General features: G+C 38.3%; 4 protein-coding genes and 1 long non-coding RNA gene across 5 annotated transcripts; 1 reads left to right on the forward strand and 4 right to left on the reverse strand.

Annotated features, from left to right (window-relative positions):
* Positions 1-66: 66 nt before the first annotated feature.
* Positions 67-2,002, reverse strand: LOC123322955 (cytosol aminopeptidase-like). Its single transcript, XM_044911057.1, has 2 exons — positions 1,343-2,002; positions 67-1,228 (listed from the first exon to the last, which is right to left on the reverse strand). The coding sequence occupies exons 1-2, from the start codon at positions 1,890-1,892 to the stop codon at positions 120-122; spliced, it is 1,659 nt and encodes a 552-aa protein (XP_044766992.1). The 5' UTR covers positions 1,893-2,002; the 3' UTR covers positions 67-119.
* Positions 2,003-2,403: 401 nt separating this feature from the next.
* LOC123320370 (CDK5 regulatory subunit-associated protein 3) lies at positions 2,404-4,078 on the reverse strand. The gene has a single exon (XM_044907672.1). The coding sequence runs from the start codon at positions 3,982-3,984 to the stop codon at positions 2,467-2,469; it is 1,518 nt and encodes a 505-aa protein (XP_044763607.1). The 5' UTR covers positions 3,985-4,078; the 3' UTR covers positions 2,404-2,466.
* Positions 4,079-4,306: 228 nt separating this feature from the next.
* LOC123309886 (coiled-coil domain-containing protein 50) lies at positions 4,307-6,467 on the reverse strand. The gene is made up of 4 exons (XM_044893188.1): positions 6,327-6,467; positions 5,681-6,269; positions 5,199-5,583; positions 4,307-5,024 (listed from the first exon to the last, which is right to left on the reverse strand). The coding sequence occupies exons 2-4, from the start codon at positions 6,192-6,194 to the stop codon at positions 4,496-4,498; spliced, it is 1,428 nt and encodes a 475-aa protein (XP_044749123.1). The 5' UTR covers positions 6,195-6,269; positions 6,327-6,467; the 3' UTR covers positions 4,307-4,495.
* On the forward strand, positions 6,465-10,902 carry LOC123309877. Its single transcript, XM_044893177.1, has 8 exons — positions 6,465-6,604; positions 6,865-6,989; positions 7,049-7,215; positions 7,276-7,426; positions 7,672-8,280; positions 8,508-8,798; positions 8,867-8,975; positions 9,236-10,902. The coding sequence occupies exons 2-8, from the start codon at positions 6,935-6,937 to the stop codon at positions 9,417-9,419; spliced, it is 1,566 nt and encodes a 521-aa protein (XP_044749112.1). The 5' UTR covers positions 6,465-6,604; positions 6,865-6,934; the 3' UTR covers positions 9,420-10,902.
* A 6,652-nt stretch (positions 10,903-17,554) lies between these two features.
* LOC123318799 lies at positions 17,555-18,321 on the reverse strand. Its single transcript, XR_006538397.1, has 2 exons — positions 17,799-18,321; positions 17,555-17,738 (listed from the first exon to the last, which is right to left on the reverse strand). It is a non-coding gene; the product is annotated as an uncharacterized LOC123318799 (long non-coding RNA).
* Positions 18,322-20,207: the final 1,886 nt, after the last annotated feature.

Below are 20,207 nucleotides of genomic sequence, written 5' to 3' on the forward strand. Positions count from 1 at the left end.
TATCTGTTGTATGATGCTTGGACTTCGCTTCAACTAATTTAACCATTCACTGAGTAAAAATTGTGGAAGAAGTATGATTTTTATTGGCATTCACATTGACAAGGTGTATCATGCACACATCACGCGCAAGCATTCTGACAAACTATTTGGGACAAGAATTCGATTATGGTTCTGGTGGGTCGACCCGACATGCCTTCTCTCAAATAAACGAAGTCATTTCCCGTGGAATACATCACTCCCATGGTGTCCAGATTGATCCAATCGCCAGCTGGCATGAACGCGTCTATGAAAGAAGCAACTTTGCAAGGTCCTCCGTAATGCGTATCCGTAGATCTGGCCCTCCCATTTACCTTGACGTCGCATTCGTGGTTTTCAGTGAGCAATCGAGTGAAATGTTTCCACAGAGGCATCCTCCAGACCCTGTCTCCGGTGTGCATCGAGGCGGCAAACATGTACTCCCACAAGGCTTCCGAATTTGTGTTCGCCACAGTGCAAGATTGCCCGAAACTCTTCCTGGTGCAGGCCGATATGGCTCCTACGTTCATGATGAACCTAGGCCAGAAGTTTTGAGCGTAGAAGGCTGTGTCGACCAGAGCCAAACGACCTGCGCATTTGGTGCTCTCGATGAACAGGCTCTTCCCATTGCTGCACTTGATGACGTCCCCGGGTTTCACTGCACCGCATCCGGGCATGTTCTCGCAGAGGGGTATCAGACCGCGGACGTTGATGGGGAGTTGAAGGCCGGCTACGGCCTTACAGGTGGCAACTACAACCGCAGCGCCGGACATCTCACCCCTCATCAACTGCTGATGGGCCAGATTCCTCAGACACAACCCTCCGCTGTTGTAAGTGACCCCTTTACCGATCAAGACCACCGGTCTCTCGTCCCTCGAGCATCCGTAATAGCTGATTTCTAGGAATATCGGAGGTTCGCAGGAACCCGCCGATACGGCCAAGAACGCGTTCATGTTGTTTGTTTCCGCCCAGCCTCTGACTTTCACCTCCACGTTAACCCCGGACTTGCACAGTACTTCCACCGCGTTTTGGGCGAAGGAAGTCGGCGTCATGAGATTCGCGGGTGTGTCCATCAGCTGCCTGGCTAAGTTCTGGGCCGCAGCCTTCTGCAGACCTATCTGCCATCCCGTCCAATCGCAGTCGTCGTGGAGCTCGAGGAGAGGGATGATAAGCTGGTTTCGCTTCGTCTTCTTCTCCTGGTACAGCCAGACACCTGCAGAATCGGAAAGTGCAATTGAAAATATTTCAATATAGATAGATACCACCTATATCGTGGCATCATCATAAACACCTGCAGCACAGCTGCAGAGATAAAATTCAAATGTACCTAAAGCCGCCCCTTCTGCTGCCGATTCCGAGTGGCCAAAACTATCTACGCATATCTTCCTCATGTGGAGATCTTGCAACGCCTGACATCCAGCAGCCGCTGCTATCCTTATAGCTTCCTTATTTTCGTCCATCTGTTCGAAAACGTCGTACCCTTGGCATTGCCTTCCCAGCCCAACAACAGCCACAGCATCGAAAGCTTTGTCCACGTCATAAAATATCCTAACTACCCCTTTCCTCGGCGGTGGTCCGGTAAAATGAAGAAGTTCCATGATTCTGTTGTTCACATAGCTGTTGTACCTCTGTCCTGTAGGAGTCAAGGTGCCGACGTCTAAGAAATCGTCTGGATTTGTGTAAAGGCCGAGAACCAACCCTTTGTGCGTCCTCACTGCGCACGCTTCGGTTGCCACATCTTGGGCAGTAGCTATGGCATGTCGAGTCTGCGCTCTTGACAGGTTTCTGGAAGCCGTGATTAAAGAACTCGCGCAATACTGAAATATCCCTGGTAGGGTTCTTCTATAGCCGAGAATTTTACTTCTAATTTGATTCATCGCAACGTTGGTCCTTTTTTTTCAATTTGGGATAAAATTCACGTCAAAATTTTGACACAAGATGTTCAATGAATTTTCACATGTGTGCATGACAAACTTGACGACATGAGCATTCTTGATAACACAGCATAACGCTCTATCAAAGGGTTGATACTCTTTGGTTCTATGACCGGTAGGTCTATCAAACTTACCGTCAGGTAAGGGAATTTTTCGAATCTTCATTTTGCAAAAATATCGCGATGCATCCATATTTAAACGTGGTAATTTGGGATTTATGCTTAACGCCAAAGAATATTTTTTGCGTGAATTTCTTCATTTGAAAAAATGCTCGATCCCTTTCATATCACATTATGGTGCGCCACCTGGTGTCACTTTTGTAACTAGAATTAATGGTATCAAACAAAAAGCTCAACATCGTAGGAAAAAGATTACACAATACTATTTTCACCTAGAGCTTTTATCCATCTTGTATAGAAAAACATTGAAGGTTTTTGTTCAATTAGCAACAATATAACAAGCATAACCATTTTAATAAACCCTATATATTATTATAAAATCATATACACAGAAAATTTCAGCTCAATTTCAAAACACTTATAGCACCAACTAAATTTACAACTCTCCCCTTATACTTAGCTGACACATCTTGTTCAATTTGCTTCTGGATCTCTTTTGTTTGAGTTATAACCCTCAAAGTCTGCTTTTCTAACTCTTTAGCTTCTTTCTGGCAGTTGGACACTTTGGTTTCCATGTCAGCTTTAGATGTTTTCATTCTGTTCACTTGCGATAGTTTCTGATTTAACTGGGAAGTCAAAATATCTACATAGTTTGTAGAGTGCTTCAGATTATGCAGATGCAGGGTCCTTTTATCAGTGATTTCATTGAAAGTTTCACTAACTACGTCCATAAGTGCACTTATTGTTTCTAAGTTCTGAAGCTGAATGATTGAAGGTGTGTTTTGCATTTGAGGAATCCATAAAAGATCAGATTCTTGGTTTATTTCAAAAGTACGTAATTTTAAGAATGCCTGTAGTTCAAGAAGATTGTTTATGATATTTTCCCTTGTTGAGGGGTTATCCAATAAAGTTAATGCATCAGTACCTGTGGCTATACCATTGTCATCAACTACCTCAATTTCAATATCTGCACTTTTAGAACTTGCATCGGAATGATCAATTATTTCAAATTCATCATCAGTTTTTGCAGAGCCATCGGCATTCTCATCGATCAAACTAATTTCAAAGTCAATACTTTCGTTCACAACTCCAAAGTCTATATCATCTCCAAAATCTATTTCATTGCTTGAAGTATTGTCTGTACCTTCTGAGGGCGATTTTGCTTCTGGTGTATCAATTTTAATTGGTTTTCTTCCCTTCACATATTCATAAGTTGTTGTATTTCCATGTTTGACCAAATATTTCAAGGTTTTAAGAACTTCACGTTTTTCGCCAGCTAGATACTCGGTGAAGGCTTCATATAAATCTATCGCTGGTGCAACTGCTTTCAGTTTTTCAGCAGATTTCTCATAAATTTCTGGTAGGTCTTTGATGAGCTCCAAAAGTTCATTCTTAATGTTTTTGCCAGGAATTCCCAGTTGCTTACATAAGGTTTCAAATTCTTTCAAACAAGTCACTTCTGTTTTAGTGTATTCCTTAATTTTCTTTTGGCAATCTAATTGAACCTGCCCCAACTTGTTAATTTGTTTCTTCAAGTTGGGGATTTCGTAGCTTACATTTCTCAACAGAATCTGAGAAACTTCCGCAAGATATTTGTTATCTTTCTGGTAGCAAGAAATTATGTCTTGCCAATCTTTCATTCGTTGTGAACCGTAAAGACCAAATATATTCTTAGAATCAGCTTCCGTTTCTTTGAGGATTTCAACAATCTTCAAACAGTGGAAGTAGTTTATGTGTTGTCCTGATAACAATTTAACTATACCATCGTGAGCTGGCATATCCTGGATTGCATTGTTGATTTTTTCTCGTATTTCCAATACGCCTTTCTGCCATTCTTTATTTATATGTCGACGACTCACAAGCCAGTCCAGCAGTTTGTTCACGTGAATATCAATGGGAATATTTTGCTCGTCCATAATATTTTATTTTTTAAAGAAAATAAATAAACATATGGAATCTATCAGAAAGACAGATGACAACATTCAAGGATTTCCAGGTTAGGAATGTAATGACAAATCAGTAAACACCATAGACACCGCTTTATTAGGTCTATGGTAAACACAGAACTGCTAAATTGTCAAGAGGCATTTTTTGTTGACATCAACTTGGTACGAAACAAACGTCATGGCTACTGGCTACTTTTTTTTAACAAGTGGCAAAGATTATCTTAATCTAATGTTTAGGAAAGAACTGAGTTCCGAAGTTGATCATTAAATGTGAATAAATGAAAAAACTCAAGCCAGTACAAAAAGTATATTTGTAAAAGTATAAAAATATCAGTTGCCATATACTTTATGCAATATAAGAAAATATTCAACTTTTATCACGGTTTTTGATATGGACATAACTGCAGTATTGTGCTTAAACACAATTATATCTAGTAACAAAACTACTGAGAGGATTCTCATAATAAATAGAGCACCAACATCATTGCTGCTTGCAGCCATCTCTAACTCTTCTTTTCTCCAAAGAAGCAGTCCTTTTTTGTCCCTGAATAGGCATATAAGGAGGGGCATTAGTCATCTCCAATCTGCCGTCCATTTCTTTCGAAGAACTACTCGGCGAACTCCTGGAAGACGACTTCGAAGAAACGCTTTTAGCCGGTGACATATGTTGTATGTAAGAACCAGGAGATTGAGCCAAGTCTTGTTTCGGATAAGTTGGATCGATAGCCATCGCAATATTGAGATGCGGCTTGCCCAAATCTTCTGGATCCGGATAACGGGGCTTGTAAACTGGTCTGACGGCTAAATGCGAGGGCCTCGTTGGCGCTTCTTCGCGACCGGCTGTGTAATTTGGGTAATCGGGTAAACCACTTTCGGTACTTGGTCTAGATGAGTCTGCACTTGGTCTGGATGATTCTACCCTGTCTACCGGTAGACTGTAGTTGTCTTCGTATTCGTCATATGTCTGAGGCGTACAGTTGTTTGGAGGGGGTAAATTCGGAATGGTATTCCTAAAAGAAACGCTGTTTTTTATTGGCAAAGGATCACAGAAGAAATTTTAGGTGAGTAAATTCAAGGAAAACTGTCACTGTGACACCATTCAGGGTGAATGTAAGGTTAGGTTAGGTTATGTTATGTGTCATGTTATGTTGACAAATGATTTATATATAAACTGAGGTTCTTACCTTGTCGAAGGTAATATCATGTCTGCAGGATTTGAATAAGCATCATCTGGCATTATAACATCTTGGTTTTGTAATTCCTCCTGTCTTTTTTGCTGTTTTTTGGCCAACGCCTTCTGTCTTGCCCTCTCTTTAGCTTTTTTAGCTTTAATTCTCTCCCTTTCCTGCAAAACCTTAGCCAATTCTTTGTCCTGAGCCTCGATTGCCAGTAGTCTATCTCTTTGCATAATGCACTCTTCCAGATTACCTTCTTCCTCTTGAAGCATCTTTGCTAGTTCAGCATCAGCTTCCTCCTGCGTTTTTTGAGCTTCATTTCTCTCCACATAGGGTTCATTGTAAATGGAAGATATTTGTTCGGACGGAGGGAGCTCCATATATGGTCCCAACTCTAGAATATCACCACATTATGCAAAATCAACCAGTTTTTGGCTATGAAAAACATATTTCTGCCCCACTCAATGAAAACAGAGCGTATATCTCCTTACCTATATCAGGAGAGGTGGATTCTAATTCCTCAGGCTCAAATAACCTGCCACTCCTACCCATTGAACCCCCAGCCTGAATATAAGACTCCTGAGGGGGCTTGAGTTGTCTAAGCACTGGTGGTTTCACGAAATCATCTTGGAGCCTTTTAGCAACATGCAAATTTTCTCTATCTGCTGCACTCTTCTTCATTCTCTCCTCCAGTTCCAATTTTTTGCTCAATCTCTCTGCTAATATTCGATCAACTTCTTCTTGTTCCTCCAGCATCCTCCGATAAACAGCAGCTGCCTGTTCTGCCAATTCTTGCTCTCGTTGTTGCTCAGTTTTAGCCTTTGGGAAATCCTCTCTGACCATTGCATTACGTTGCTTGTTACCTGAGTAATGTTGTCTGATTTCTTGGTTTTGTAACTGGTAGGCCATAGCTCCATCTTCGCGAACCATCCACTCCTGACATATTTCATTCACCCTTCCTAGTTTAGGGACAGTACCAACATTTGGAATGCGTGCATCAGACATGATTTCTAATTTTTCAGTAATGTTTTGACTAAAGTAAATTAGTATTATTACTCCTCATTATTGGATTCTCACTATCTGTAATTCAGAAAACTTCGTCAATGAAAAATTCTAAAAGACTTATTAATCACTCACCTCATTAAGTCACCTTTTGGCCTCAAAGTAAAGTCTCACTTCTCAGGAATTCCATTACAATTTTTTGTAGAACGGGAAATACAAATACAAAATGGCGTTGTTTACTTTCAAATTAACTTGGAGAAAGTAGACAGGTGTATAAAATTGACTTTCATGCAGGAGCTAAGGATACGAATTAACGAATTCAAGCAGATCGACTCAGAAAAGTCATACTATTCAAAAAAAATAACTGTAATGAAACGATGAGCGACCTGTATTATTTATTCTTTTGACGAAAGGTTATGTGAATTTTCTCTTTTTCAGTCTAGTTCATTCTTAGTAAGCAGTGGAGTAATTTTAAATGGTGCAAGAAATTTCAGAATTTTTATTATATCATTATTTGTTTTTTTTTTTGGAGTTTCCAAATTAGTCCATTGCACCTTGCACCGAAATGTCATGTCACTAGCGATCTGTAAATATTTTTGTGAAGTGTCAGTTTGACAACCACGATCAGATGTTTCTTGCTTTTCTTAACATATCATTTTTTTCCTTATTTCAGTTGGAAATTTAATTTCAGTCGTTGTCAGGTGGTTGGCGAATAAATTTTGATGTTATTTTGAGGTTTCATTATGTTTTCTCGATGGAAATGGCCCGTATTATGTGTCATATTTCTTCATGTCTTAAGTGAGTGATAAGGGAAAATTATATCTGTTGTAAAGTAAAAAAAAATGTTCTATTTTTAGGTGTTGTGGAATGTGAGGACTATACCGTCGAAATAAAAAATAACGGACCGGTAGTAAGAGGTGCTACAATCCGTTTTACTGCAACTCTTTATCATGGAAACAACCTGGCCTCCGGGGAATTCAGATATTATTGGGAGGATAATGCCATACCAAAACATCAACATGAGGTTGATAATATAATAGTTAAAAATTTTTTGTACAATACTTGATCAAGGTGTAATTTTTAGATCAAATCCGATAAGCCAGTGTCAATTTGGGATGTCAAATATGATCATAAGTATCCCCCCGGAAAATATGAAGTTCAAGTCACTGTTGAGAAAAAAATCTATTTATTTTATTATGCAATCACATCTAGTCGAACCCAATTCATTATATCAGGTTAGTAATACATTTCGTAGAGAATTGCGCTAAGGGAGTAACTACTGTATTGTGCACTTCCGAATTACTGTATTGTACACTTCCGACTTTGTTTTTATCTTTAACATATTAGTTTCACTTCTCAACTGACTCGTTAACAAATAAAAGTGAACAATAGCTGCTGTGCATATGGGAAATTATGAAATGCTTATAAGAAATATGATTTCCTACTCTAACTTGTTACCATTATCTGCATTATTTTTCAGGTACATTAACTGGTAATCTGCAGGTCTTTCAGAAAAATGAAACGAGAAACAATCAATTCATATCAACAGATACACCACTCATTTCATCTGTGAAGCTATCAGAGCTTGATGCAAATTTCATTTCCAATGCGACATCTGTCACAACTTTCTGGTTTATTGATTGTATTTATTATGGTCCGACGAATAATGCCCAGTTTTCACATTTATTCCCAACATCCGATGAGGAGCATACCATCGATGCATTGATGGTGGCAGATTTTCATCCTCCCCCACCACCAACCACTACGACTACCACCACCACGACTGCGAAACCAACCACAGTAGCTTACAGTACAACCGTAACGAAAAATCCCATCAATATCTCAACCACTACAGTTCCTACAAATTCGATCCCTAAACAACAAACTGTTAACAAGACACTCAAAGTTAAGAGGAGTGTGGAACAGGGATTGAATAATACAGTGTCAAATAAAATCCAGAATATAAGAATAAATGTTAATGGGACGCTGCAACCTTATAACGGTAGTTTCCCCTATATTTGCAATGGTACTGTTGCCGTTGATGACGTCAATGCTTATGGTTATTTCTCCAGGAAAATTGTAGCAAAAGGTAAGTAAATCTGAAATGATTATAAACCATTTGCAGTAGGTTAGTACAAAATGTCAAAATTTCCAAACAACATAGAAAATATAAAAAATAATCCAAATCTATGGGTATCTGTCAGAAGATTCAACTGACATTAGTGACAGTGACCATGGAAGGAGCTTCCCAATGAAACTTGTTATAAGCAGCTATTTTAAGCCGAATTGTCTCTTGAAATTTAAGTTATATTCCAGATCCTATTTCTTCTGTAAATGTCACTGGGAACAATTGGCTTCAACATGGGGATATATTGGCCTTGGTAGTATCGTGTAACGGGTCGCCATCTCTGAGATACTGTGTGAAGTTCTACAGAGGGTCTTATAATGCCACAGGCACAGAATCGTGCCGTTCCTATCTCACGTTGGGAAATTGCAACTTCCTGATTCAAAGATACTTGGGGGATGCCGAGGAGCACACTGTTCTCCTGATCCTAGAAAACGATGTCACCAAAGTGGTGAAGACGGTAGCGGTTACAATTTACGAAGGTGACTTTGAAGTACAAGAAGAATCATCGACGCTTATTCCACTGAAATATGTTCTTGTTCTTTTTCAGTTAAGAAGCAGGCTCAGTTATCCGTTATAGTGGTACCTTTGGCTTTCAGCTTGGTGGCGATAGTCGCGGTCGTCTTCGGGGTGGCCTATTACATACAGAATCGTGAAAGGTATGTTGAAAATTTTTTTAAAAATTTTTCTTACACTTTTTTTTTGATGATCTTGAAATGGTGAGGAGAAATATATGCAATAAGTTTACCGTCATAAGGTTGAAACTCAGTGAATTCAATGATGATATAATAATTTTGGGGTGGGGAAGTGTGAGTTGTGTTGTTCTGATGATGTCTGCTAAGGCAGAAACCTTGGTCAACCACCTTCTCTTTCCATTGGCTGTAGGCCAATATCGAAAATAACCACTTCCACTTTCCAGGTTTATCGTCGAAGTGGCAGATTTCAACTTCGGAACCGACTTTTCTGATATGGAATACAAAACCTTCCGCGAAAGGCTTCAGGAATCCTTCATGAACGCGTTCACGAGGGCCCCGTCTCCCGAGGCATCGGAGGCTCCGAATTGGCCCCCTGGCCAGAGCCAAAAATACGACAGTATGACATGACTGATTTAATCCTACTGAAAATATGAAAAAATAGTGATATTATTCCAAATAAGATTCCATTCAGAGATCACGATATATAGAAGTATTTTTGTGTATTGTATGACAAGATTATCGGATAGAGATGCTTTAGTTCTCACGGGGAATGTTAGCTTTAGATTCGCACACCTTTTTTTCGAAATTGAAGCCACAATGAGGATTCTGTGTGAAATCGATTCGTGAAGCGTTCGAAGAAATTCGTCGTCGAGGTGGCTGTGGAATTTCGACATTTGACGGTTTTTGTTGTCAAATGCCGAGCATCGATTCGATAGCCCGATTGACGTCGAAGTTTTCTGAAAGCTCCTTATTTTCTACAAGTTTTTACCTGTCCTGTCAATCGAACGTGCGCCATTTTGGTTAACCTTCGCTTTTTTCTTCTGTTTTCGAACTTTTTTTCCTAGTTATTCGAATAGTCTGATATTGGTCTCATTTCTGTAATACTAAACGTCAAAATTCGAAATTTTCGTCGGCACTCTAACGAACTGTCAAAATCGTCGGTTGCCTTTGGTTACTGTGGGGCAAGCGAGTTTTTACCCATTGGCAGCCTTCTCCTGCCCCACATCAACCAATGGCAACAAACGATTTTGACAATTTGTTAGAGTGTCATATAAAAACTGAAATTTAATTGATAGCATGACAGAAGTAAAAAAACAATAATTGTTCACCTTCGAATCGAACTGAGCCTAAATATTTATGAATACTTGCACATTACTTCTATTGATTTGTTTTTAAATTAACGATTCGTTGTGTTTATTTACATTTCAGTTGTGACTAGTACTGACACGAATCATAATTTTTTTTCATTCGGAATTAAAACCAACAATATCAGACAGTTGGATGTTACAGCCTTTTTTTTTTTGTTTGAGAAATGATAATCGTCACTTCTAGTCATCGATTGATTGTATTTAAAAGCACTTCAATATCTTTCTTCAAACATTCGAAATTTTTTAGTCTCATCAAATGTCCCAATTATTCAGCAGGGATGGAGAATTGTCTTTTTTGCATGTTTGAAATCTTCAGGTCCCTATTAGAGCGTATCTATGAATATCAGGTCACATTTAACATCTGTAAGTATCTAGCTCAAATATTAGAGTACTCTTAAATTTCTCTGGGTACCGAATGCTCACTCTGAAAGTATTGATTTTTGAGTCTTTGACCCGTTTTACAAGGAGAGCTCTACTTTTACTTCTCTTGACCTGCAATTTTAAGCAATAATTATTTTGTACACGATCCTAAAGTGTTCCAACGAATGTTTTATTGTATGATTCAAGACTTCATGAAGAAAATCTTGTTTATATTACGCTAAGATGTAAGTTTATATAATATTGAAAAGTTTCGAATTTTTATTATGTATATGTTGTATTTATTTTGATACTTATTTTATAATGTTTTCAAAACTGTTTTAAATCTATAACATTGTTTGGGTTATAGTAAAACTTATCGAAGATATCGCTTTTTATTTATAATACTATGACACTCCTACCCCTAATGTTCAAGAAGAAGTAAGTGTTTAAGATGAGTCTTTTTTAATATAGAACTGTCAGAATAAAGAATTTCATAAAAAATCGCCTATATAAAATATTCAAGATGGCGGAGTTGTCATCCGAAGCAGCGCCACCTGCAGAAAAATTAAACAGATGATTGAAAAAAAGGCAATTAAAAAAACTTCGTTATATTCTACGTGCAGTAAAGCTACATTCACAATCAATTCACGGGCCGAAGTGCAATTTGGCACGGAAGCTTTGCAGATGGCGTTCTCCGTTACCATTCACAATGAAATTCAAGACAAAATTTCTTGCAAGTTGCAAACTATCACTTCGGCAAGGAATTTCGTGCCGGCTATAGATGATGCTGATGCTTATGTTTTGATCAGTTACATTTTTGATTCATTTGAGTATTTGGTTCCAAGATTATTGGGAATGGTGAATTTCGTGCCCAAGTGCACTTCGGCCCGCGAATTTATTGTGAATGCAGCTTAACACTTCCTATGTAGACACCGAGTTTGGTTTTTCTGAAGTATCCGGAAAGGAATTAAAAGTTTCTTGGCGTTCCAATTCTTCGATTTTTTTGCGTTACGGTCCTGTCCCCGGGAAAGAAGTGAAACTTTGGGGATATCCCCAGACATAATTCACATTAAAATTTTACATAATTATGAACAGAGCGACCACGAAAAGCTTAGAGTTCTAATTCACAGAGGATTGAAAGATAACCGAGAACTTTTTGCAGATGAACAAGAAGTTTGCGCTTTCAGGAAGCTCCAGTTTGGTGAAACTCGAGATATAAGATTCGGAAATTTTCTTTAACTCGAGTTAGTTAAGAAAGCTACCTTTGCTTTTGTTAGAGCAGACAGGTACGAATGGAATTAAAGCGATGAGGCGGCGAGTGGTCTCTAGAGGAAAAGACGCTCTTTATTATTTGAATGAGATGAAATTAAGAATTTGAGATCTGCGCTATTTAACCTTTGACATTCAAACACAGAAGCTCAAATAATAGACATATGTCTATGCTTCAAACTCTATGAATTGTGTTTCTATGCAACCTTTTATAAACACTCTGATTCGAATCTTTATTTTTATAAATTCTATAAATAAGAACTGCAGGTATTTCAAGTATTCCCTTTACCGTTTAAGAAAGTATAAGCCGATTGCCGATTCGCAGTGCTAATTCTATATATGCCTCCATTAAATTTCCCCTAACATGCAGAGTTCCCTTTAACAACTGTTCCCGAGATGATTGAAGTGGCCATTAGACCCAGAGAATGTGGTAATGCAATCTCTAAGCACGTCAAGAAGGCAGAAGGCGTTTATTACTAGGTTTAGTTTCCTCACGTTCTATTCTTGGGACTATTTGGATAAAGTGGACCCAGGGTGGTAGCTTGAGAAATAATTCAATTGTAATTTGGAGCATCTCGAGCAGAAATGCTGCGTAGTTATGTGTTAATGTTCCAGTTCTTATTTGAATAACTCTGATGTATTCTCTATGAATGAAACACAGAGAGACTTTCCCGGGCAAACGTCATATCCAGGGGAAATTGTCCATAGATGAGGAAATTGTCACCAATGAATTCCTTTTCTTTTTCTGCGATAGTCTGTTGCTTTGCAGACTGCCTTATCAAATTAACCCTTGTAGGATGCTGCCGAAACACAGTAACGAACTGTAACTGCAATCGCCAACTAATTAGTTTCGGAGGGTCTGGCGTTGCTGTCATTTAACAGTTCTCTCTACACGTTAATACCTTAATGTCTTGAATAAATTATGCCATCTTGGCCTCCCCTCCCTTATCTCATTATGTAAATGAAAAGTGTTCCTTTCCACTTGCGACGGGCCGCATCCAGAGACGGAAAATGGAAATTCCTTCTAGCGGTTATAATTGCGGACGTTTCGTCGCCTCCACTTATTACCATATTTCTTTGCCGGTCCCTGTTGGATGACAGTTTTTCCGGAGGGTTGGAAAACTGTGGTGGGGGGAGGTTTGGAGAAGGAACCCGCGTGTGGTAAGTTACTCAGGAAGTGATGGTTAATTCATTGTGACTGTCTTTCGACGAAATGATTAGGGCTGATGGGGTTTTTCGAAATAAGCCGCTATGGAAATGATTATTCAGTTTTATGGCAGGGAATTCGAAAGGGAGGTGATGTGGAAGACTCTTTTTCGACGAGTGTTGCCAAAAATTCTTTACAATTTGGAATTATGACTATTGGTATTCTGTGTTCGCACTCCTGCTTCTATTTTACCGTAGAAATAGACTCTATGTCCGCGTATTTTACTATTTTATGGTTATCCATACGATAAAGTACAATCTGTCAAATTGGTCTGGGATAGCTTTCATAGATAGCTTTCTCTTCTTTGTATGGAAAATCTCTCTAGTGGTTGATTCAATATACGGTGGAGATTTCAAGAAGTTTTTATTGGAAATGATAAACAGGTACCTAAGGGTGGAAATCAGACTGCTCATTCATTCATTCATTGCTGTATCCCGTTACCGGGAATAAATCTACAAAAGAAGAAGAAAAAAAATTCGAACAGACTTGTAACTTCTTAGTGCTAGTTGCGACTGTGTGCCCTCCTGTGACTAAAGAGACCCAACCGTGACCTGCAGATCCTTCCACACTCAGGGCATGGATAGTCTCCAACCAGATCTGGCCGCCGCTGTATCCTTCTCGATTCTCCACTATAACTGTGGACCAAAGACCTCCACTGTGACCTGTCTAACGCTAGTTGTTCCCAGTTATGATTAGCATTAACTGATTTTAGGGATTGATGTAGTGTATCCTTAAACCGCTTATACTGGCCTCCTGGTTTCCGGGCTCCCTCAGTGAGGGACAGACGTGAATGTTATTGACGGACCTGACTTGGGCGATTTCACCCTTCGTCGGTGGTGATTTCGACCGCAATAATTACCCCCGAAACGATCGCAGTTTAAACGAATCTATCAGGCTGACGCTGTTCCGCCAATCCAATTTCCTGCTTTTGCTTCCAGTCGAACTTCGCTCGGCTGCTTTAGCGACTGTCGGAGACTAAGCTATAGATTGATAGGTGTTTAATAGGGGAGGAAACTTGAATGGTCGACAATTAGTCTACGAGCTATTCCAAACTTTTCAGGAGAATGAGAAACAGTCGATGGATTGGCCATACAAAGTTGCGGAACGCGCCCGTTCCGAGAACGATGATGAGCCATAGACATATATCAATGGATGAAACAACTATGGTTCAAGTTAGCGAGGTTCTATTCAAAAATTCAATATGACTGTTATACAAAAGCTTGCTTATCATAGAGTTATTTTCAGATATTTGACTTCAGTTTCAGACCTCTACTCTACTATTTCTAAGATTATTTTACCTGATCTGATATTCACGACTCAGGAAAGAAGAAGGTATAGCGACTTCTATGAGAGCAAAGATCAGGGCCACTTTTCCATATCTGCCATTTATGACAGATTTCCAAATTGTCGACTAGGAATATCCAAAAATCTCAATGTGAAAAATAGGTTAGTGAAGCATCTTTGAACATGTCCAATAACAAACGATTCGTCATGTATAACCCCTCTTGTCCGAAATGTGGATGTGGTGTGAGTACTACTTAAAATCGGCATCACACTAAGAAACCATTTTGGCATTTTGCAGCATCAGGCTCCGATCCCTACCGAACAATCCAACAAGATGAGTCTGTTGGGGTGGCTGGTTATCGGTTTAGTTATATGGTACCTTTTCTTTTCCAGCGAAGATTTGGGCTGCCGCATAAACTGTTTGATAGACGCAATAAGGTACGGCTGACAGAGGAACGCGTCGAAATCATAATCTGATCCATTTTTATACGAATTCAATTTTATATCAATAAACATTCGCTTGAAGTATTATGTGAAAAAGATGTCTTAATTTCATAGGCCGTGTAAGAAAAAGTCTACAGGAGATCGTTTCTTGAAACTTCGTATGCCTACCCAACCTAATATCCTCCAAATGTACCGTGAATACGACTGACTCAAGATTGGTGGATACAACTGAAGTGTTCTGATGTCTTTCTTTGGATCTGAATTTCAATAAAATTTATATGATTTGACGATATTTCCTTGAATTTGTGGTCCTTAAGTGGACTTGATTAACAATCAGTTCATTCCGTACAACTCGCTCGATTTACAACTGCCAGAAAACTAATGACACGCATGCGTCCACAGATCTCGAGAGAGACTTTCTTCTCTCACACCACTGCCGCCTGGCGGGATCACTGTGGTTTCAATGTTGCCATTTACTGGTAGGTGATTATTTCCCTAGTTTTGGGGAAATGCTCCTACAAATTGAAATACTCAAATTCCACAAAGATCTGCATTAAGATGTTTTCAGTTCAAAAAGTAAGGGTATATATTTTACGTCACGTCCGATTTCCATATCCCATACCCTTTCCCTAACAAAAACCCTGCGAATCTATCAACCATCCCTCTCTCTAAAGAAGTAAAAGTAAAATGTTATTTTCGAACCAATATGGCACGCGGAATTATTACATCGTCGTGACTACGTGATCCGAGCCCTTGCGAACAATAATTGTAATCGTCCTCAGAATTCCAAACTCCCAAACTCTTCCTTAACGTTTCGGAATGCCGCAACCGTGAAATAAAATGGCCCACAAGAGCATAAATTTCCAATTTTATAGGCTGTTCTCTGCGCCACGTGGCACTTTAATATTCACGACGAATTGAGGGCGAGAACGGATGATATATCCAGGCTAGGGGTGCGAGGGGAGGAGGATTTTGTGTCTAATAGATTGGGGGAGGTTTTACATTGTTAGAATCAGGTGTTATCGATATCCAAAATGTGAAAAAGGTAGACAGAAATGAAACATCACTAAAAGGACCTACTATTCAAGTATAAGGAGATGGTGTTGACAAATCCATTGGATTAGGAACAGATATGGAAAATTAATGGTGTGTAGACAAATTATTGAATTGCAAAAAACTATCTCTGCAAGCGGGACTCGAACCTGCGACTCCTGATTGCCGGTTAAGCGCTCTTATCGCCGAGCCACCAGAGGACATGAAATTGTTACTTCGTCAGGAATCCAGGACTGGCTTCCACATGTGTATGTATGGTTCTTAGGCCAGCCAGTGTTGGAAACTTGTATGTGTTCAGATGCTGCCTTATCTCATCCACAGAGCCTACGTTTCTCATTTTCAAACCATAAAAGATACAACCTCCAATGTTGAAATTCATACTTTGAACGAATAAATATTGCACCAGATGCCATAATCCTTCTTTAGCGACAAAATTGCATAAACATAATCAGGATATAATTCAATGGTATTATAATTTCCAAATTCAGAATGTTTCCCCTTTCAAGCTGATTTTCAATGGTAAAAATAGACATATTTTCAAGATCGAGGGATTGGAAAACCGCCTGACATACTCGTGACATTTCTGCTTCATAAACCTATAATATAGAAGCCGGCAAAATAATATCCTCGACAGGAATAAACCGCTTTCGTCACTTTCCAGTTTTTCCTTGAGAGCTTCTGCAATGTGCGGTCTCGGTCCTTCAACATCCGAACATCCGGATTTTATTGGTGATATGTGGATGAAAATTGTCAACTCTCATTCCCTCCTTAACGCGTGGAGTGTGGCCTTAATGTCTATCTGTCGTTTCCCCTTCAGCGCACCGTCTGCCTGCTTCTAGATGTGTCGGATTGTTTTTTCCCAATCTCTCCCAGATTTTTTTTATGGGAAAAATATCATATATTTCATATCTACCAATAAGTAATTGGAGGTTTCATGCAATACATGCAGAGTGACGGTGGAACTATTTCCTTATTTCAAATGACGCACAGAGTTAAGATGTCTAAAACACATGTTTTAGACATCTTACACAGAGTCTATATCTATGTCTGTGACTTCCAGAAACTACAGAAATTCGATTAATTATTTTGGCATTTTGAATTGTACCAAGAAGATATATTACAAAATGCTGAATCTTCCTGAATTGTACCTGATGAATGGTTTGTTGGGATTCATTGAAAGTCCATAAAAAATTCATGAAATTTGAAAATTATTTATAGGAACATCGAATATTTAGTTTCCATCTTTGTTTCTGGAAGCCACAGACTGTTTTTCCTTATTTGAATTTTTTTTCCATAGAAAAAGTTGACTTAAGGTATATATGGTTTATTTAGGTAACCCTCTTCTTTTTTCAGATAGAATTGACTGGAATATTAAAAAAATGTAAATTATAATTTGAAAATCTTGAGTTTGATGAATTTGATTCGTCCGAATTGATGATTTTCTCCTAAATACCCTATAAATTTTCGCTCCAAATAACAAAACTGGTAATAGAATACTACATAATGGCAGAATTGAAAATTGTAATGTTATTTTTCGGAAAATAGGCCCCACAGAAATATTCCAAAACGTGTGATCCCCTGTTTTCACTTTTCTTTCATGGAAATTGTATTGGACATTCTGAGGATCCTTAAAAACTTCATTAGTAAACATCGTTTTGGTTTACTATCATCCCTAATAGTACCTATTTGACATTTCCGATTCAGCTTCTAAAACAGATTTTGAACAAAACTTTTTTCCAGTATCATGAAATATCAATTAAGCAGGAAAAGACAATACATAATGCAAATAGTCGATAATATTCATATTTTTGTTGATGTCTTCATTACATTCACTTCATCAAATCAGTTACAAACTGAAGGAGCTCCTCATGCATAGCAATCCAGAAACAGATCAAAATGATCAAGCACACCCAAATCCACCGTTTACCAATTTGCATTGTTCAATGTTGAAGTGCCAATTGGCTGAAAATAACAAATGGAAGAGTTAAAAATCTCTGATCTTAAGGCTAATCAGCTACTCACTTCGAAACATTCCAGATTTCAATAGTTTTAACCGTACGCGAAGTTGTAGAATAGCCACGTAACTCTATCGAGGACATCATCTGGGCAATATAGGTAATAGCAAATCAAAAGTCCCAGAAGTATACCCAACACAAACTGGGGAGCCATAAAATCAACCCTTCATCTCATCTCAACCCGTTCATCTTAGGAATTCGAACTAAAACTGTAATTTTGAAGTGTTTATTTTTCAAACGAAATGTCACATTTCAAAATCTATGACGAGAAAATCCTGATTCACATTAAATAGTTGAAGAAGAAATAAATGGCTGGATATACAATCAAGAATAGGATTAGGAAGTTAATGTCGAAAAATCTAATAATTTCATAATTGCAGTTGAAAGTTTCCAATCTCTGATAATCCATAAATTTTTATCGTTTCATTTTAGGATGCATGCGAAGATAAAGATTCATCTCATAAAACTGTTATTCCTCGCTTTTATTCACACAGTTGAGAGTCGAGTGGATAAGGAGGTTTTTAGTAGCATATAAGATGTCTAAAAATATGGTGTATGCACTCGTCAATTTTTGAATGGAATGACATTGGACTAAATCGAAAATAAGAGATTCGTTTCATGGCGGCGCCACCATGTTCTATCCTTGTTCTATGAAAGAAAATCTTATGATACTCTCTCGCTTTATTTTGTTCTGCGTTTATATCGATCAAATATTACAGTCATCTCTATGTGTTCCTGATCCATCAAAGAATCAGTTGTTAACGAATATTTGTGATTTACACTTGTATTTTCGTTGTAAAAACGAATCTGCAGATATTTCAACACTATAGAAGGACTCGAAGGAGTACTTCTATTTTTCTTCAAGATAATTTTTGTTTGTCAAATTGTATTCGTGAGGAAGGCAAATCAATATGATTTCAATAAAACACAGTTGATTGGCGGAATATTCAATATATTCAGTTGACTGAAACGCAATTTTCAATATACTTGTGAAGAATATTTGAAGAACAGACTCGAACAGATTAACATATTTCTGTTTCTTAATACATGCTCACAATTCACATTACGTATTTTCAATACAGTTCCTTCGATTAAATATCGGTGAAGTTGCCATAAAACTGTTGCTCTATCCGTCCCGAATGTTCATCTGATTTGGCTCTGCCTCAATTTCCAACAACAAAGGGCGATAGTCCAAAAACACCGAATTCTTAGCTGTAGTTCTTGATTGTCCATAAAGAAAACTGAACGACATGTTCAATGAATGAATGTTGTACGACCTTTCTCGAAAGTAATACATTTTCACACACAAATAATCGCTTATAAATACAGCACATTCGCAAGTCGTAGGAATGCAATCAAATTATTTTCAAATATCATTTGACAACTGTCAATTCCTAAACGGCGCTACCTATAGTGGGAAAAACGAAACTTATCTCTTATTTTCGAAGCGGGAAAAACAAAATCTAATCAGTGCATACACCATGTTTTTAGACATCTTAGTAGCATACAAGTGAATATCAATTTTTAACGACAATTTTATTATGTCAGGAATGCCATAGAATAAGGACCATTCTTCTTCTGATATCTTGAACTCATCCCCGAACCAAAGTGCACTGAAACTGAGAGAAAATATTACAGTACTGGTATTCTCAAATATCACTCTTTTCCATGCATTCCTCGATGTGTTATCGGTCCTATCTTCAATGAAGGATAATAAAAAAGAAGAGGAATTCTTTGTTTATAAATCTGTGCTCAAATGTCTGCGTTGGTTTGATGAATTTCAAATTCTCACTTTGTATATTTGACGTAGATCGAATGCAGAAATTGATAATTGATTGATAATACTGTACAGTATTACATACTGATATTGATAGGGACGTCCCTATCAATTCAAATCGTGGATATGCTCATCGTTTACTGTCAATAAACCCATTTTGATGAACCGTAAAAAATTTACGTTCATCTTTATGGCGGCATCAGAACATTTCTCTGGGAAAGTGCTTCATTTTCCATTTCCCTCTGATAATTTTCCGTCTAGATCTTGAGCTGAACAAGCAGAACGCTGAACTACATCAATAAATCCCAAAGACAAAGTCATGTAAATGGGAGTATATTTATGTTTATACGGTGGATTATAAGGGGAAAATTGACAACAACAAGACTGAGGGTTATCGGCTGGCTTGGACCTTTTGGGGTGGAGAAAAAGATAAAAATTTTCACGACATATGATGGGATGACTTTCTATTAGTTTCATCTGGAGAGATATGGACCTATTTTTGATTCCACGTTTCGCACACGGAAAGAAAACCCATAATTTCAGCTTGTGTTCATTAGGGAGCAAAATTCGATTCTCCCAAGGATGGGGAATGTCGTCAGTAACGGGATTAGCTGATTATTTACCGAGAACGAAAGTTCA

Source organism: Coccinella septempunctata, chromosome 1 (assembly GCF_907165205.1).
Source record: "Coccinella septempunctata chromosome 1, icCocSept1.1, whole genome shotgun sequence".
Classification (NCBI taxonomy): domain Eukaryota; kingdom Metazoa; phylum Arthropoda; class Insecta; order Coleoptera; family Coccinellidae; genus Coccinella; species Coccinella septempunctata.

Bases quoted from the DNA above. Each gene is read 5' to 3' on its own strand.
- LOC123322955 (XM_044911057.1), bottom strand. From the start codon at position 1,892: ATGAATCAAATTAGAAGTAAAATTCTCGGCTATAGAAGAACCCTACCA. The intron at 1,229-1,342 runs GTACATTTGAAT...CCGATTCTGCAG, and splicing joins AGCAGAAGGGGCGGCTTTAG to GTGTCTGGCTGTACCAGGAG.
- LOC123320370 (XM_044907672.1), bottom strand. From the start codon at position 3,984: ATGGACGAGCAAAATATTCCCATTGATATTCACGTGAACAAACTGCTG.
- LOC123309886 (XM_044893188.1), bottom strand. From the start codon at position 6,194: ATGTCTGATGCACGCATTCCAAATGTTGGTACTGTCCCTAAACTAGGA. The intron at 5,584-5,680 runs GTAAGGAGATAT...GTGATATTCTAG, and splicing joins ATCCACCTCTCCTGATATAG to AGTTGGGACCATATATGGAG. The intron at 5,025-5,198 runs GTAAGAACCTCA...CGTTTCTTTTAG, and splicing joins ATGATATTACCTTCGACAAG to GAATACCATTCCGAATTTAC.
- LOC123309877 (XM_044893177.1), top strand. From the start codon at position 6,935: ATGTTTTCTCGATGGAAATGGCCCGTATTATGTGTCATATTTCTTCAT. The intron at 6,990-7,048 runs GTGAGTGATAAG...TTCTATTTTTAG, and splicing joins CATATTTCTTCATGTCTTAA to GTGTTGTGGAATGTGAGGAC. The intron at 8,799-8,866 runs GTGACTTTGAAG...GTTCTTTTTCAG, and splicing joins AGCGGTTACAATTTACGAAG to TTAAGAAGCAGGCTCAGTTA.